Genomic DNA, 18493 nt, shown 5'->3' on the forward strand with positions numbered 1-18493 from the left:
TTTTCGATCCAGTTCTCTGTTGTCACATGGTTATGATTTTTTAATGACAATAGAATCTCCATAGAAATCGATGACTAATTTGTCAGTGGGTTCAGTGATTTCTGACCCATAAATTGCTATCCCCCCCCTTCAATTATAAATGGTGCCACTGTGCCCAACTACTTAAGTGCTTTAGGCCCAAAGAGACATGTCCATTATTTTTAACTAAATAAATATAGTGAATACCAAAAATATAAAGTAACCCTACATTCCATTACCCCAAAATAACTACTACTACCATTAAAGAATACACTCCAGACATCCCTCCCCCCCCCCCCATGTAACTGGGTAAAAGGCTATACATAGTAAATGACATGGGAACGCTCAGACAGTATTTTTTTTCCCCCAGATTATATTTGTGTTGACTTTTGTTACTGGAATTTCAACTCAGAGCCTCATGCTTGCTAAGCAAGCACTCTTATCACTTGAGGCCTGCCTCTAGCCCCTAGACAGGATTTTTTAATTAAAAAAAAATCAAACTATGTTTCACTGACTCTCAAAGCTGAATAACCACTGTCTAATTACTTCTGAAGACAAATAAAAGAGCTTCTATAAAGGTCTCTCAACCATACAGGCTGGTAGCAGTTACGCCCTCCTGGATTCCAAAGTTTCCTGATGTGATAACATTAATCTTTAACAATTCCAGTTCAGTTTCTTATAGTTGTACTGTCTCAATGCCCCATGCCCTCTAATTGTTAACATGAAATGTACAATAAGCCATAGTCAACATTTTGTCCACTCATAGAATTGTAACAACATGCTGTAACTTTCTTGTTCTTTCTTTTTTCAATCTACACTTTGGGAGCCATTTTGGTGGGTAGATAGAATTCTTATTCCTCTCTCCTACCCCCCCCACCAATAGCCATGCTCATTTTGACTAAATAAACTCTGTTCTAGCCAGGCATTGGTGGCTGGCTCATGTCTGTAATCTTAGTTACACCAAAAGATGAAGTCTAGAGAATCAAAGTTAAAAGCAAGCCCTGAAAGGTCCACAAAACTCCATCTCCAAATTTTAGACACCACCAATTGACTGTGAAATGAAAAGTGAAGAAAATCAACTCATATCACAGCTCCCTGAATTTTTTATTGTTTTACTTCACTAAGCATGTAACATTTAGAGACTTCTATGTAGTTACAATTCTATTTTTGTTTGAACATATATATGTGTGTATGTATACATATGATATATGTATATATATGGATTCATATGTGTGTTCCTTGGTTACATTATCCATTGCCTTTTTACCAAGTTTTCCTATTCATCTGTCAACCTTTTATTTCATTGGAAAATTTCCAGTGAATCGTGGTATATGTGAATAGCCATATTATTTAAGTTCTTAACATGTTATAAAATGTTTGCCTCAGCAATAAAGTAGACGAGTTTAATAATTTCTAGCCCCGTTATTTCCCTGAAACATATGGGCACTGTCCCACTGTCCTCTAGCATTAAATATGATGTGGGACACGCACACATCATTGAACACACAAATAGGGTGAAAAGCATATTAAGGAATGTTAGTTTTGTTGGCTATGATAATAAGAGTGGGATTATAGCTGGGTGTCAGTGGTTCAAGCCTATAATCCTAGCTACTTAGGAGACTGAGATCTGAGGATGATGATTCAAAGCCAGCCTGGACTGGAAAGTTGTGAGATTTTATTCTCACTAAACTACAAAAAAAAAAGCCAGAAGTGGGACTGTGGCTCAGAGTGGTAGAATGCTAGCCTTGAGCAATGCAAGGCCCTGAGTTCAAGTTCCAGGACCAGCACCAAAAAGTGTGGTTACATTAATCTCTTTGTGTATTACAACTACAGAAGTATTGATAGGTGAAATAATTATATTGGAGATTTGCTTTTAAATTTTCATAAGACCTGGGCACCAGTGGCTCACACCTGTAACCCTAGCTACTCAGGAGGCTAAGATTTGAGAATCAGGGCTGGGAATATGGCCTAGTGGCAAGAGTGCTCGCCTCGTATACATGAAGTCCTGGGTTCGATTCCCCAGCACCACATATATAGAAAACACCCAGAAGTGGCGCTGTGACTCAAGTGGCAGAGTGCTAGCCTTGAGCAAAAAGAAGCCAGGGACAGTGCTCAGGCCCTGAGTCCAAGGCCCAGGACTGGCAAAAAGTAAATAAAAATTAAATTAAATTAAAAAAATAAAAATAAACAAGAAATGTACACACTGCCCTACTATGTAACTGCACCCTCTTTGCACAACACCTTGTAAAAAAAATTATGTTCAATTAATAATAAAAAATATATATAAAAAAATAAAAATAAAAATAAGATCTGAGAATCACCATTCAAAGCTGGAAAGTTTGTGAAACTGTTGTCTCAAATAAACAACTCAAAAAGCCAGAAGTGGTGCTGTGGCTCAAATGGTAGAGTGCTGGCCTTGAGCAAAAGCAGCTCAGGGACAGCACCTAGATCCTGAGTTCAAACTGCAGCACTAGCCAACAAAAGAAATCCTAAGACTTCTGGAGGTGTAGCTCAGTGATAGAGTACATAGTTAGCATGCACAAAGCCCTGATTCAATATTCAGCATTACAAATACAAAAAAAAATTTAAAGTCACAGTGAAAAAGAGTAAGCCAGTATGGATAGAGATAGATAATAATGATGAGTATATATCTATATCCACTGATCTATAGACATCCCTCTATATCTATGGGCATAGGTATGGATAATAGATACATTGATAAAGATTGATATATAGATATCTGTATCTATCTACCTATCTATCTATATAAGCAAGTCTTTTTTTGGGGGGGGGGCAGTCCTGGGGCTTGGACTCAGGGCCTGAGCACTGTCCCTGGTTTCTTTCTTTTTGTTCAAGGCTAGCACTCTGCCACTTGAGCCACAGCGCCACTTCTGGCCATTTTCTGTATATGTGGTGCTGGGGAATCGAACCCAGGGCCTCATGTATACGAGGCAAGCACTCTTGCCACTAGGCCATATTCCCAGCCCACAAGTTTGGCGCTATCTATTTACCTATCTATCTGTAGATACATAGCTATAGATAGATGGATGTAGATCTACCAAGAAGATGACTCCTGTTCAACCAGTCTCCAGGGGAGACAACCCACTGACAAGCTGCATAACAGGGTCTTCCCACCGGAGCGGCAGTCTGAGAATGTCCACTCACTCATCGCAGAGTTTACACATGTCCCCGTCACCAAGAAAGATTCCGTGCAGATAGCACTGGTAGAAGAACACTTTACTCCACACAGCGCGATCAGCTTTTGGTGGGCATGGGTCCTCCAGTACCATCCATCTTCCATAACATAAGTCCCCCAACACTACATTGGTGGGTGTGGGTTACCTAGGGCAGTCGGAGTCTAACTGCAACCGATACAGGACCATGAGCTGCATGTACCCAAGCTGTTACTCTCCACCAGGAAGTGGCGGGATTGCCCAAGTGCTACATGACACGCATACTAAAGTAGAACCAAGGGAACTTAAGTAGAACATGGAGTCTGAAACACAGAAAGATATTCCCATATAAGACATGCAAAAGTGCTGGCTGCAAGTGCTCATTATTTCTTCTCAGGCTTTTTGTTGTTGTTTTTGTTGGTGATGGGGCTTGAACTCTGGGCCTGGGTGCTGTCCCTGGGCTCTTGGGCTCAAGGCTAGCGCTCTACCGCTTTGAGCCACAGTGCCACTCCTGGTTTTCTGGTGGTTCATTGGAGATAAGAGTCTCACAGCCTTTCCTGCCTGGGCTGGCTTTGAACCCTGATCCTCAGATCTCAGCCTCCTGAATAGCTAGGATGACAGGTGTGAGCCACGGGTGCTCAGGCATTTCTCTATTAAGTGAGTCCTTGACCATCCCTGAACCACCTCCCTTTTACTGTATCAGGAAATTCATTATTTATTCGAATCATCAGGTGCATCAGGGGATTTTTCTATTTCAAGGACGAATCTTGTGTTGGAGCCTCTGTCTCTATTACCTCGTTAATTCTATCTATCTATCTGACTATCTATGCCTATAGCAGTCATAGAATAATGGCAATGTTGTGTTTGTTCCGTAACACTTTAACTTTCTTTGTGTGCACGTTGAGGAGAGGGTGGTCCTGGAGCTTGAACTCAGAGCCTGGGTGCTGTCCCTGAGCTATTATACTCAAGACTGGCAACCTTCCACTTGAGCCACATGTCCACTTCCAGCAGTTTTGGGTGCTCCATTGAAAATAAGGGTCTCCCAGACTTTCCTGCCTGGGTTCAGGATAGAAAGGCAGCCACCTGCCTGCTCTCTGCTGGCTTGTCATATTGGGGGCTGGGGGCCCATCCCTCTGCACAAGTTCATTTTGCCTTGCTGAGTTCCTTTTTTTTTTTTTTTTGGCCAGTCCTGGGGCTTGGACTCATGGCCTGAGCACTGTCCCTGGCTTCTTTTTGCTCAAGGCTAGCACTCTGCCACTTGAGCCACAGCGCCACTTCTAGCCATTTTCTGCATATGTGGTGCTGGGGAATCGAACCCAGGGCCTCATGTATACGAAGCGAGCACTCTTGCCACTAGGCCACATCCCCAGCCCCGCTGAGTTCCTTTTGATCTCAGGTTTTTGTTTTTTTTTTTTTTTGGCCAGTCCTGGGGCTTGGACTCAGGGCCTGAGCACTATCCCTGGCTTCTTTCCGCTCAAGGCTAGCATTCTGCCACTTGAGCCACAGCGCCACCCCTGGCCGTTTTCTGTATATGTGGTGCTGGGGAATTGAACTCAGGGCCTCATGTATACGAGGCAAATACTCTTGCCACTAGGCCATATCCCCAGCCCCACTGAGTTCCTTTTGAATTGGTCTTCTTGTTCCTACCAGAGACCCCCAACATCCCAAGCCAAACAAAACAGGTATTCAAGGGTACCGACACCTAATAATAACCCTAGGACACAGATGTCAAAATAAAGGCCAGGAAACAGGTGGGGTGGCAAGGGGACCGTGACACACAAAATGACTAGGCAAGGACCACCCTAGTGGTAAGAAAGCAGTGCTCTGTCTCCTTTAAACTGAAACTCGGACTACAGCCGGGCATGACATAGGAGGATGAGATTAGACAAGGTGTGCTGAAAACTACAACTATATGTGTACATAGAATGAGGAAGGCAAAAATTCAGCAGTCATTGAGTCCTTTGAGGAGGTCTCGTGTGAGGAAGGGGCTCAGGTAAGGAGTACTGGGGAAGTGACCCTACGTCTTTAAGGATGGGGCCAACCAAACACGGAATCCTGGTAGCCAGGCAACAACATTCCAGATCAACAGCAGCCAGCTCACTTGGCTAGCAATCTCGAAGAGCCAGGATGTTCTCCTGCTGTTTGCCAAGATCCAGGTACTCAGGTCTCAGGAAATCTCGGAGTGGTCGCTGGGTCAGTGCTCACCCCCGACTCCAGCGCCTCAGGTCATTTTTCAATAGGCACACAAATGCCACAAATGCCACAAATGCTGTGCCACAGCAAATGAACTCAGACAAGGTAAATTACCTAACTGCCATCCCAGCCACCTCTAGAATCCTCCTCAATTAGTAGGATTCCTGTTAATACTAATTCTGTGTAGTGTTCACTTCACTTGATCACCCTGAGTCAATCTCAAGTGGGCTCCCATCCCCATCTTAAACTCCCTCTCCTTGATCAGGAGGAAAAGGAGACAGCCGCAACCCAGGATGAGCCCCGTAGGGTGAGCACCCTGGAGCCAGGCATGCTGGAGAAGATGGTCAACCTCCTGGTACCTCTCCACCAGAAGGAGGATCCCTTCTTTGTTCCAGCCTTCCTGTTGACTTACGGAAGGTTTACCACAACTGGGCAAGTGTTGGACCTTCTGTTTAACAGGTGAGTGTCCCAGCCAAATCCAAGTGACAGCGCCATCCTCCTGGCTAAATGGAGAACACATACTACCCTTGTTTGTTTCCATTTGATCTTCTCAACCAAAAGTGGGATGAGACCAGGCAGTGCCTTCCAAGCTTGTTCCTTTGAAGTGGATTCCCCAGGACTGTGGGTCCCTAGAAGGGGACACTTTACTCCCTTAGGAACACGAGTCTGAGTAAGGGATCACGTAGTTGAAGCCCTCTGATACATTTTCTGTAAGTTAGCAAGGTTCTCAAAACAATCTACAAGGCTCCTAAAGAACTGTAGCCAGGGAAAGGGCCAGAGAGTAGGGGTGGACTGAGGGCCCCATGTCTACTGAGCCACCAGGGAAGGATCACTGCACAAACATGGGAAGCACGCACTTCGGAGAGGCACATTCCAAGTCCTTAGTGTGAAATTCGGGGAACCATGCAGACAAATCCCCCCATTCCCATCCTGGATGTAGCCAGCCAACATAGACAACCTGATCAGTCAGTAAAACTGGATGGTGAAAACACGACTTCCTTCTCTCTTCCCATAGGTATGTACATTTCCAACCTAACTCTGAGGAGGACCAGCAAGTAAAGAAGTGAGTGGAATTTGGGACAGATGGAAGGGCTGTCTTTGAAGCGTGGGCTAACTATTAGGGCTTGGGACACGAGGTAGGAAACTGGTTAGCACATCACTTGTGATGGGGTCTGAGGCTTCATCTAAAGGCATAGACAAGCTATGAAGGAAGTGCCTGATCTCCCAGGGAGCAGAGGGGAGATGTGGGCTGAAAACCCCATGGAGAAACAATCCAATCCGAGCACAGCCCCCAATGGGTGCCACAGAGGAACTATAGAAAGCCTTCTCCTCACGTGATCTCCTCCCACTTCCCAGCATGCAATGGGCAATCTCTCCATGTTCTCACGGCAAGAGATGTCAAGGGGATTGGTAGAAGAGAGCAGGCTCTCATTCTGCTTCCTATCCAACTGTACATAACACCCTGTGTTCCATGCTCGCCATGTGGCTGGACAGATATCCTGACGATTTCTGCCAGTCCAAGGACCTGGACAACCTGAACAAGTTGAAGACCTACGTGCTGCTCCACATGCCCTCCTCAGACCTCGTAATGCGTGGATACCTCCTCCTCACCCAGCTGGAGGAGCAGGACAGCAAGAAGGCTGACCAAGAGGGAGAGCATTCCTTAGGTAGGTCCCTGAGAATATACGAGTATGGAGGGAAACCAGTCCCCCATGGGAGGAGAATCCCAGGGTGGGGAATGGCCAGTAGCTACTATGTCAGACGGCATGTACTCTCTCTATGGACACTCTCAGGCACAGGTATTCATCATGAACACATATACTCCTTGAAGGTTCAGTCCTTGAACTTCAGAACCTCAACTTCTATGGCTCTCTCCATCTCATTCCATCCTTAGATCTGGGGCTGCACACAGCACCTGCTCCTGAGGTCAAGGCCGAGGACGGGTCCGGGATGGCAGCAGATGTGGCACTGGAACCCGCTGCTTCACCTGCCGCACAAGAAGACCTGGTGCCTCCACAGGACTCTGTGCCCCACATCGTGGTAGTGCAGTATGTGCCCTCTGTGTAAGGAGCACAACACCTTCTTCCGCCTACGGGCCTCCAGCTGGTCCTGGTCACCCACCTGAAATACAAACCATCCTGGGAGGTAACATTCTTGTCACTGGCAGCAATACCCACCTGGAGCTGCCTAAACTCTGCCAAATCAACCCAGCTGCACTGGTGAAGGATAGCGAAGTATCCACAGTGCAGTGCATATCTGTTTGCTGTGGAGGTTGAGCCCCTGGTGGACCTCCCACTGTCCACTGATAGCAGCTCCCTTCCCATTCCTCCCTTCCCCAAGGAAAATAATCTGCTTTACCTTTTCTGATTCTGTTCAGTGTTGTTGTATTATCCTAAGTGTTTTTCTTTTCTTTTTTTTTTTTTTGCCAGTCCTGGGCCTTGAACTCAGGGCCTGAGCACTGTCCCTGGCTTCTTCCCGCTCAAGGCTAGCACTCTGCCACTTGAGCCGCAGCGCCATTTCTGGCCATTTTCTGTATATGTGGTGCTGGGGAATCGAACCGAGGGCTTCATGTATACGAGGCAAGCGCTCTTGCCACTAGGCCACATCCCCAGCCCACTCCTAAGTGTTGATTTAATAACATTTCACTCTTTTTTTTTTCATTTTAAGATGTGCAATTTTAGAGTGCTACGTCAAGTATCCATTCATACAACAGCTTCAGTTGCCTACTATGTGAATCTCCTTGTAGAACAAAACTCGCTGACCTGGCGCGCATGAGAGAAGCTGCTGGACTTGCAGGTGTCATTGAATGCTCAGAGAGAGGCAAGGAATCTGTGATCGTGAGATGCTGTCACGTGCCAAGATGGGCCCCTGATGTAGAGGGACACGGAGAGTATCATACACAAGCCATGTGGCCGAGAAGAGTGGCCCACTCCAGCCTGGTTCTCTTCATCTTTCAACTGGGACAACTTCCCTCCCTCAGGGAAACGAACACCACGTGGAGTCCCTGCCAGTAGTGATTGTGTGTACACAATCCGAAATGCTCGAGTTTGGATCCCCTGAAAGACCTCCAGAGACCAAGACCAATGGAAGCAGCAAAAAGGGCATTTATTTCAAGCTAGCTCTGTCCTCCATGCACTCAGCACGCTGGTGACGCTAAGAGGCCCTGAGCTTAGGGCTTCCAGCTGTTTTATACATTCTTTGGGGAAGGTAGGGACTTGGCATATATGCATCATAGCGTCTTTTAACAAATCAACATGCACTGCGGGAAAATTAAAAAATTATTCTAAAGCATGTTTGGCACATTTGATGGCGGGAAGGAATCTGGAAAGGGTCATTGGTCAGATCAATGGACTGACGCATTTAAAATTGATTGGTTAAGCCATAGGGGTGTAGCAAGGGGGATATGTGCACAGCTGCAAATTGCACTCACAGTTGGATACTGGAAATCCCTCTCACAAATACTGGAAATCACACTCACAATTAGATACTGAAAATCCCACTCACAATTACTGGAAATCACACTCATGGTTGGATATGGTCTTTACCAGGAAGTGAAGGGTGGGGGGTAGGACTTACAGTAAGGTCAGTCAGGTACAGAATAGGGTCTTAGTACAATATGGAGTTACTCTGGTCCTTCACTCTGGCTCTATAAATCAACTCTATGTATACACAGCCACTCTGCATTGTGCAAATACATAATCCGGAATTTCAAAGGAAGCTAGTTGAATGTTCAGTAAGATTTTATCCTAAGGTGTTCATAGCCACAGAGATATTCATGATAATTTTTTTAATATGTGTGCTTGTCCCGAGCACTGAACTCACAGACTGAGCACTTGAGCTATATATAGTTCCATTTATGACTTTTTCATGGGGGGGGGGGTAGTTTATTGGATAAAGTCTCACAGACGTTCCTGCCTGGCATGGCTTTGAACCTTGATCCTCAATTCTCAACCTCCTGAGTAACTAGGATTACAAGCACTTAAGAAAACATTTTTAAAAAATCAAGTGTTGGGGCTGGGGATATGGCCTAGTGGCAAGAGTGCTTGCCTTGTATACATGAAGCCCTGGGTTCGATTCCCCAGCACCACATATACAGGAAGTGGCGCTGTGGCTTAAGTGGCAGAGTGCTAGCCTTGAGCAAAAAGAAGCCAGGGACAGTGCTCAGGCCCTGAGTCTAAGCCCCAGGACTGGGCTGGGGATATGGCCTAGTGGCAAGAGCACTTGCCTTGTATACTTGAAGCCCTGGGTTCGATTCCCCAGCACCACATATACAGAAAATGGCCAGAAGTGGCGCTGTGGCTCAAGTGGCAGAGTGCTAGCCTTGAGCAAAAAGAAGCCAGGGACAGTACTCAGGCCCTGAGTCTAAGCCCCAGGACTGGCAAAAATAAAAAATAAAAAATAAAAAATAAAAAAAATCGTGTTAAGTTGTACTTTTCTAAATCCATATTACATAGGAACACCATTATGACTGTAGATACAAATTTCTGTTTGAAAAATCAAAGCGCTAAACTGAAAGAAAATAGAAATGTCATTCTTCCATGACAATTAAAAACAAAAGCAAAATCAGCCTGATAATTACATGTTTTCAGACAAACAGTGCAGACCAGGGCAATTTCTTCCACTTTGAGTTGCCATTCACCCCCTCCTTCCCCTCCACATCAACTTCTGTGGTATTGGGGTGGGGTGGGGGTGGAGTGCAGCTGCAATGCATGATGGTCACTGCACTCAGGGCTTAGGCACTTTCTCAGAGCTTTTTTTGTTTTCTTATGGTTAGCGCTCTACCACTGGAGCCACAGCTCCGCTTCTGACGTTTTTAGTTTTTGTGTTTTGTAGTTAATTGGAGCTAAAGAGTTTCAGAGACTTTCCTGCCCTGGATGGCTTTGAACCATGATTCTTAGATCTAAGCCTCCTCAGTAGCTAGATTACAGGCCTGAGTCAGGGACACCAGGCTACAATGTTTTTTAAACTCATTCCGTGGAGATAGGAATTTTCAGGAATTATGAAAACAACAAGCAACCAGCCTGAAGCATAAAATAGTATTTTGTCTAGAAGGTATTTAATCATTGTTAGAGCAATGTGAAAAATAAAATTTTTCTTTAATTGCATTTGCCTTTTCATGGTCTCCTTAAACTGGTTCCTAACATCAAGCTTGACACTTCTTCTTCTTCTTTCGTCAGTCCTGGGGCTCGAACTCAGGGCCTGGGCACTGTCCCAGAGCTGCTTTTACTCAAGGCTAGCACTCTACCACTTGAGCCAGTGTCCTTTCTGGATTTTTCTGTTTATGTGGTACTGAAGAGTCAAACCTAGGGCTTCTACCACGAAGTCACATTCCCAGCCTTAACACACACACACACACACACACACACACACACACACACATTTTTTTTTTTTGGCCAGTCCTGGGTCTTGAACCCAGGGCCTGAGCACTGTCCCTGGCTTCTTTTTGCTCAAGGCTAGCACTCTGCCACTTGAGCCACAGCGCCACTTCTGGCCATTTTCTGTATATGTGGTGCTGGGGAATCGAACCCAGGGCTTCATGTATACGAGGCAAGCACTCTTGCCACTAGGCCATATCCCCAGCCCGTTGACACATATTCTTTACATCACCATTACTGGTGGCTATGACCTAACTTACAGTGTAAATAACACATATATATATATATATATTTGGATGATGATTACCAATGAAGATGATATGTGTGGTTGGTTGCTAATTTAGAAATGGACAGCCAAGTGCTGGTGGCTCGGGCCTTTAATCCTAGCTACACAGGAGGCTGAGATCCAAGGATCCCCGTCCACATTTAGCCCGGGCAGGAAAGTCCCTGAGACTCTGATCTCCAATCGATCACCAGGAAACCCCAAGCGGAGCCGGCTCTGCAGTTGGAACTCAGGGCCTGGGTTCTGTCCCTGAGCTCGTTCGTACTCAGGACTCCAGCCCTACCCGTTTGAGCCACAGCACCTTCTCTGGCTCTTTGGGAATCCATTGGAGTCTCACGGACTTTCCCGCCCAGTCAGGCTTCAAACCGCCATCCTCCCATCTGAGCCTCCTGAGTAGCTCGGATGACAGGGTGGTGAGCCGGCGGGGCCGGGTAAGCCGGGACGCTGCCGATCGTCGCTCGGCCGCCACGGTGTACGCCAGTTCCCGCCAGCGGCGCGGACCTCGGAAGTTTAGGCCCCTGCGGGCCGCCGTACCCCCGGCGAGGTCGGCGCTTCCGGGGGCCGAGACGGCCGGCGCGCGGAGGGATGACGCACTTCCGGAGCGCGGCTCCGAGCCGGAGAACGGCCCGGGACCGGTCCCCTCCGGGCTTTGGGGAAGCGGCGTGGGAAAGGGTGAGGGGATGCTTGTGTGGTAATAAATAACTCCCGAAAGCCCGGCGCGCACGTGCGTGATCACGCCCCGCGAGGCCGGCTCCGTGGTTGCGGGGAAGGCCCACGAGGCAGGGAGGCGCTGGCTCCAGCCAGGCGGCCGGCTGCCCGCCGCCTCACACGCACGCGCGCGCGCGCGCGCGTCCTCGTGCGGGAGTCAGGCCTGCCTGTCCCCGCAGTCAGCACCAGCTCCGAGGGTGCGGGAGGCGACAGAGGAGCAGGCTGGGGAGGGCCGCGATGCTCAGGCAGGGGTCAGACACGGGGTCCCGCGCACCTGGGTCCTCTTCCCATGGTTGCCACTTGATCCGTCCCCACTTGCCAGGGCGGGGTGCCGGGGAAGCCCCTCGGGGTGCGGGCAAGAGGTGGTGCGCCTTTGCGGAGGGGCAGAGGCCCAGTGCCAGTGCCCGAGTGGAGCTGAGAAAAGTAAGGTGACGGTCCCCATGGCGGTGGGAGAGTTGCCCGTCGGCCAGTGGACGGTCCTGCACAGTGAGTTGGAGTTGCTTATCCTTAGCAGAGGCCGAGGTGCATGCCAGCATTGTCCTGTGTCCGGGAGCCGTCCTGGGTCGTCCCCGGTCGTCCCCGTCCCCCGCTGCCCTTGTGGCCTTACTGGTTGTGCTTGGGTCCATGATGATTGCTCAAAAAAAGAAAAAAACAAAAACAGAACAAAACAAACCATTCCTTGGAAAAGCTGAACAAAATGAGTGAAAACTCACTTCCGTCTTGCTCATGGGTGAATGAGGTCCAGCGCCTGGCTTGATGTAGATGGGCACCATTCCTTGGAAAAGCTGAACAAAATGAGTGAAAACTCACTTCCGTCTTGCTCATGGGTGAATGAGGTTCAGCGCCTGGCTTGATGTAGATGGGCTAAGAATGAGGCCCGACTCACTTGGACCCACTCAGTCGGCTCCTCCTCATGGCTGAGGCAACAGCCTTGGAAGGGCGCCCTTCCACATGGGTCATAAGACCTTGGCTTTGCTTGGGTTGAAGAGTCAGAACAACTCCATCTTGTAGAAAACTTGCCCTTACATAAGACCCTACCCTTCACCCCTCACTTTCCAGTAAAGACCATAAAACGCCCTGGGACAGAGAGTTCTTGGGAAAAAAAAACATAAACACCCATAAGAGTGACTGGATGGCTGAAACTGATTAAGGGTTAGTCAGAGAAGAAAAACAAGTTTTGGAGTTACTCCAGAACTCCCCCACCCAGGTGTGGTTTCCAGTATCTAATTAAAACCCTGCAGCTGTGCACGTATTCCCCCTTGCTACACCCCTATGGCTTAAACCAGTCAATTTTAAATGCGTCGGTCCCTTGATCTGACCAAAGACCCTTTCCAGATTCCTTCCCACCACCAAATGCACCAAACATGTTTTATGATTTTCCCGCGGTGCGTGTCGATTTGTTAAACATTGCTATGGTGTATGCTAAGTCCCTGCCTTCCCCAAAGAATGTATAAAACAGCTGGAAGCCCTAGGCTCAGGGTTGAGTGTGCGGAGGACCGAGCTAGCTCGCAATACACGCCCTTTTTGCTACTTGCATTGGTCTTGGTCTCTGGTGGTCTCTTGGGGGTTCCGAGCTTGAGCATTTCACCAGCACTGGTGTAGGGGGGGGGAGGGGTGGCACGTGGCTCACTCTCCTCACGTTGGCATACGCCTTGTCTTCGCTCTCAGGTTCTGAGGCCCTGGAAGGCCAGCTGACAATGAGTCAGGAAGTGGTCCACCTTTGTTCTGTTCCACCTGGAGGTGCACAGTGCCCAGGCCTTATGAATGAGCTGGTAGGTGCTGTCTTCACCTCTTGGTCGCTGAGGAAACTAAGTAAGTATACCTATCCCCGTGGGGTGTGTGGTGACCTGGTTCCGATCGGGATGCCCATCCTTCCTAAACAGTGGTCCTTCGGTGCATTGCTGTTCAATGTGGCACTCCTGACAGTTGGCTGTGGGGCTTGGGTCCCTTGATTGTTCTGTGCATGGCTTCCCAGGATGGTACCAGGCCCACCTGCTGCCCAGATTTCATGGGGGAGGCACATGTGCCTGCACAAAATGTGATGGCATCAAAGATGCCTTGAAAATCATGTCACAAAAAAAGCTGAACAAAATGAGTGAGAACCCAACTCTTATTCTCATCCATGAATGAGGTCTAGCACCTTTGCCTGACTCAGGTAGTGTAGGAGTGAACAGGACTTACTTTTCCCACTCACATCCTTGTACCAGCCTCCAGGACTAGCAGCCATGATGAGGTGCCCTACCATTGAGGAATGATGACCTGTCGTTCGGTTTAGCCATGTGTGCTCACCTCCAGAGGACTTGGTGGAATGGCCTTGGTGTTGGCGGCCTTTGAATTGGCACCAGATGCAGAGATGTTTGGTCTTAGCGCCGGTGGGCTGGCAAGCAGGGAGTTGGCCTGTGGTTACAGGACAAAGCCCACAAGCAAGGCCCAGGGAAGAGCCATTCTTCGAATAGGAACCATTTTGTCCTGGGACTGGGCTGGTATAATGTGGGATCCTTTTGTACCTGGGAAAGGGATGACAAAACCTTCAGGGAGATGTATGCTTTGGGCTGGCATTTGGTTACGATAAGATAGGGCCAAGAGGGACTGGCTGGCAAGCGCAGGGATGTGTGATCAGATCAGGGCCACAGCACTGCCTTCTGAGATAGCCCGTACAATCTGATGACCATTCGGTCATTCTCACTGGCTTGGTGGTGGTCCCTGGTGTGATAGAGCATCACTGCTTGCCATCATAGCTGCAAGGAAACACAGAGAGGATGGGCTTAGCTCCACCCGCATGGGCTCCCCATCTGCCCTCTGGGTTGCATTTGCAGAGGGCAGGCAGGGGCGGCCCTCCATGATAGTTTGCCTGTCAAACTTGGGGCTTGGTAAAGATGACCAAAGGCTCAGGCTAGGGAGACAGTTGCCCGTGTTCTGGTGCCAGACACGTACCTGCTTTCATGGAGGATCTCAAGCCTTCCTCCTTAAGGAGAACCATTGCTGGCGGCACTTTGCACTGGGTTTTCTGGGAAACACAGACCTCGGAGTTTAATATTGGTGGTCTGTTTGGGCCAAGTGCCTTGCTTCCAGTTCTTTAGAACTTTCCCTACCCAACCCTCCTGAGTCTGAGAGCCAGTCACTTGCAGAGCTCCATGAGTGGGTGTGGACCTGACATTGTGGGCTTTGGATGCCCCTCATCCTGCGAGTTTTAGTTGCAGCTTGGCCTCTTTCTAACCCCATGAGGAAGCGTGCTCCCACCAAAAAAGGGCGCGGTGGGACAGTGGGCAGTTCAGAGGCATCCAAGCCTCGGTGAAGGCGGAGCGGAAGCACCAGTGTGCAGGAGGCTAGAGCGGGATGGCACGTGGCTCACTCTCCTTCTCAAGAAGGCATTTGCTTTTTCTCACCTTCCCAGGTGGGAGGCTCTGGAAGGCTGGCTGAAAATGGATCCGGAAGTAGTCCACTTTGTCCTGCTCCACTGGGAGATTCCTGGTGTCCAAGCCACATGAATGAGCTAGCTGGTGCCATTCTTGCCCCTTGGTTGCCAAGGAAACTGAGTAAGTATGCCCACCCCTGGTGGGGTAAGTAGTGACCTAGTTCTGACTGAGATGCAATCTCTCCTAAACGGTGGTTCTTCAGTGTACTGCTGCTCAACGTGACAGTCCTGGCAGTCAGCCATGGGGTTGGGTCCCTCAAGTGCCCTATACAGGGTTTCCCTTGGATAGTACCAGGCTCTCCTGCTGCCCAGATGATTTCGTGGGGGAGGACAATAGCCTATACAAAATGTGTTTGAGGTCTGGGAATGTAGCTTAGCGGTAGGGTGCTTGCCTAGCATGCATGAAGCCCTGGGTTTGATTCTTCAGCACTACATAAACAGAAAAGGTCAGAAGTGGCGCTGTGGCTCAAGAGGTAGAGTGCTAGCCTTGAGCAAAAAGAAGCCAGGGACAGTGCTCAGGCCCTCAGTCCAAGCCCCAAGACTGGCAAAAAAAAAAAAAAAAGTGTTTGGATTGATGATGCCTCAAAAATCATGTCACAAAAATAAGTTGAACAGGGCTGGGAATGTGGCTTAGTGTTAGAGTGCTTGCCTTCAGCAAAAGATGCTGAGAGATATCTCACAGGCCCTCAGTTCAAGCCCCAGACCTACACACACACAAAAAACAACAACCACATGCATAGAAGAATCACAGGCAGTATTGTAGCTTAAATTCACATCCAGAGATTGGATAACAGCTAAGTGATTTGTGAAATTCTTTTTTCCTCTAATGAGGAAAGAGGGAGGAAGATCAGGAACAGTGGGGTCATGGGACATAGAAGCCAACACTTCAGAGGCAAATAGCATATAAATAGCTTGTAGAAAAACAACCACGGGAGCAGTTTTCTATCTTTAGCTACCACATTCCTTCAAAGTTGTAGATTTTTTTAAAATAATAGTTGTCATCCTAAGACAACAGTGGAGCACCTGTTCCCTTTGTCCCGTGCCTCCTTCAAATATTTGCCAAAAGTATCCAAAAGTCTTTTCTCTTAAAAAAGGAGGTCCTGTAAAAATGTCTTTGTAATTTTTGTTTGCAAATACTTGGATTTTCACATCTCTTAAGTTTTTTGCATTTTCTCCATATATCAGCACAAAAGGGGTTCAAGGGCAAACCAATTCGGATGCAGAAAGCTAACAGCGTTCTAGCTCGTAGATGAGCAAAAATATATGCGAGAAGCAGGTGGCAGGCAGAGCAGGCCCTGAGAGGCAAAACGACTGTGCAGGCTGAGAGGAATAGTGACAGATCAGGCATGGATCTGAGCTAGGAATGGCTCCTAGAAGCAGAGACCATGCCGGTACCTAGGCCTAGCAGACGATGTTGGGATTGGACAAACAAGGGGTGCTGCTAACTGTGTCTATCTGTGTACACTGTGATGTGGGAGGGGAGACTCCAGCCTCCAGTTGGTCTTGTGCGAGGAAACAGCATAGGTCATTGCACCCTGAGAGGTGACCCTGCCTCCTTCACAATGGAACGGAACATGGAACCCTGATAGCCAGGCAACGGTAACCGAGAGTCGGCTCAAGGCAGCTCACTTGGCCTGCGACTCAGGGGCGAGAAAGATGTTCTCGTGCTGTCTTCGAAAGTCGGGAGACTCACATCTCAGACTAGAGAAATATGGGTGCCCTCCTCAAACCTGCAGACATGGGGTCAGCGCCAAGCCACTCGTCCAATGTCTCAGGCCTTCTTCCAAGAAGAAACCAATGAAAATTCAAAGCAACTCAGGCAAGGTATACTCATGATAGAAAACCTATTTGACCCCATCCTGGCCCACTCTAGAATTTTCTTATGGGCTTCCAAGTGTCTATACTGAGAAAATACTTTCTGTGTAGTTTTCAGTTCACTCGATCACAATGACGCAATTTGAAGTGTGCTCCCATTTCCACACTTGAAGGATCCATTCTTTTTACCCCCTTAGGATGACAGTGATTCAGCCCTGACCCTGCATGTGCTGCCATATAACATGGGGAGCCCGGAGGCAGGCCTGCTGGAGATGCTGGTGATGAACCTGGTCCCTGCCCACCAGAAAGGCGATCTCTTCTCCTGCACAACTATAGACTGTGGGGGACAATGCAGCAAGCGCTGGATATTCTATTTAAAATGTGAGTGTACCCCCTTCAAACCCAGGGTGCTCAGCCCTTCCTGGCTGAGTCTTGGGAATACTTGGCACCTCTCTGAAGCCTATTTGTTTTACTGGGATCTTCTCTCGGGAACATGAGATGAGACAAAGGAGCACGCCCTGGCTGGTTTCTTAGGACATGGTCACCCAGGACTCCTATGTCTCCAGCGTGGACATTTCATTTCCCTCAGAAGCTATTGCAGCCTCAGCAGTCTGCTTAAAAGAGGCGAGGATTGCAGGCATTAGCCAGTGGCCCCCAACTTCAGCCTTCACCTCGATGAGACGCTAGGAAACCACATTTCTCATGAGTAAATAAGGTTTCAGTAGAATCTTGGAGGCCTGTGAAATAATGTAGACAGAGGAAAGGCTGGTTGGGGGGTGAACTGGGGGCTGAATATCTTCTAGGCCACCAAGGAAGGAGTGTGTTGTGTTTATTTACAAACCTTTGAAACATTTACTTTTGTGTGTATGTTCCAGTCCTGCATCTTGAACTCAGAGCCAGAGTGCTGTCACTTTGGTGCTCACAACTAGCACTCTACCCTTTGGGCTACAGGTTCATCTCTGGTTTTGGGCTGGTTCATTGAAGATGAACTTTTCCTGACTAGGTTGGCCTCAAACTGTGATTCTCACATCTTAGCCTCCCAACTAGCTAGAGGCATGAGCCACTGGCCCATTTACTTTGGGCGGCCTCTTTGTAGAATCTTCACAGAGCTGTCTTCACACATCTCACTGTTTGTCTCTCAGTTTTTTGTTTTTTGGCCAGTCCTGGGGCTTGGACTCAGGGCCTGAGCTCTGTCCCTGGCTTCTTCCCGCTCAAGGCTAGCACTCTGCCACTTGAGCCACAGTGCCACTTCTGGCCATTTTCTGTATATGTGGTGCTGGGGAATTGAACCCAGGGCCTCATGTATACAAGGCAAGCACTCTTGCCACTAGGCCATATCCCCAGCCCCCGTCTCTCAGTTTTACATTCCCATCTGGGCCTTTGCCAGCTCCTTGAATGTTCTGTTAGTTTGGAAATGGAAAATGATTCATCCAACTCCCTCCTCTCCTTCCACAGGTTCAGATCCCTCCGCCCTAACTGTGAGGAAGATGAGCAAGTGAAGAAGTAAGTGGAC

The 18493-nt window shown here is 48.3% G+C and overlaps 1 protein-coding gene and 2 pseudogenes across 1 annotated transcript; all 3 read left to right on the plus strand.

Moving 5' to 3' along the window:
- Nucleotides 1–5593: 5593 nt before the first annotated feature.
- Nucleotides 5594–7451, plus strand: LOC125368219 (ral guanine nucleotide dissociation stimulator-like). Its single transcript, XM_048369061.1, has 4 exons — nucleotides 5594–5843; nucleotides 6400–6445; nucleotides 6841–7183; nucleotides 7279–7451. Exons 1-4 carry the CDS (start codon nucleotides 5713–5715, stop codon nucleotides 7449–7451), a joined length of 693 nt encoding a protein of 230 aa, XP_048225018.1. The 5' UTR covers nucleotides 5594–5712.
- A 4917-nt stretch (nucleotides 7452–12368) lies between these two features.
- LOC125339135 lies at nucleotides 12369–12493 on the plus strand (annotated as a pseudogene).
- A 7-nt stretch (nucleotides 12494–12500) lies between these two features.
- On the plus strand, nucleotides 12501–12590 carry LOC125339136 (annotated as a pseudogene).
- The last annotated feature ends 5903 nt before the right edge of the window (nucleotides 12591–18493 follow it).

Source organism: Perognathus longimembris, chromosome 20, assembly GCF_023159225.1.
Source record: "Perognathus longimembris pacificus isolate PPM17 chromosome 20, ASM2315922v1, whole genome shotgun sequence".
Classification (NCBI taxonomy): domain Eukaryota; kingdom Metazoa; phylum Chordata; class Mammalia; order Rodentia; family Heteromyidae; genus Perognathus; species Perognathus longimembris.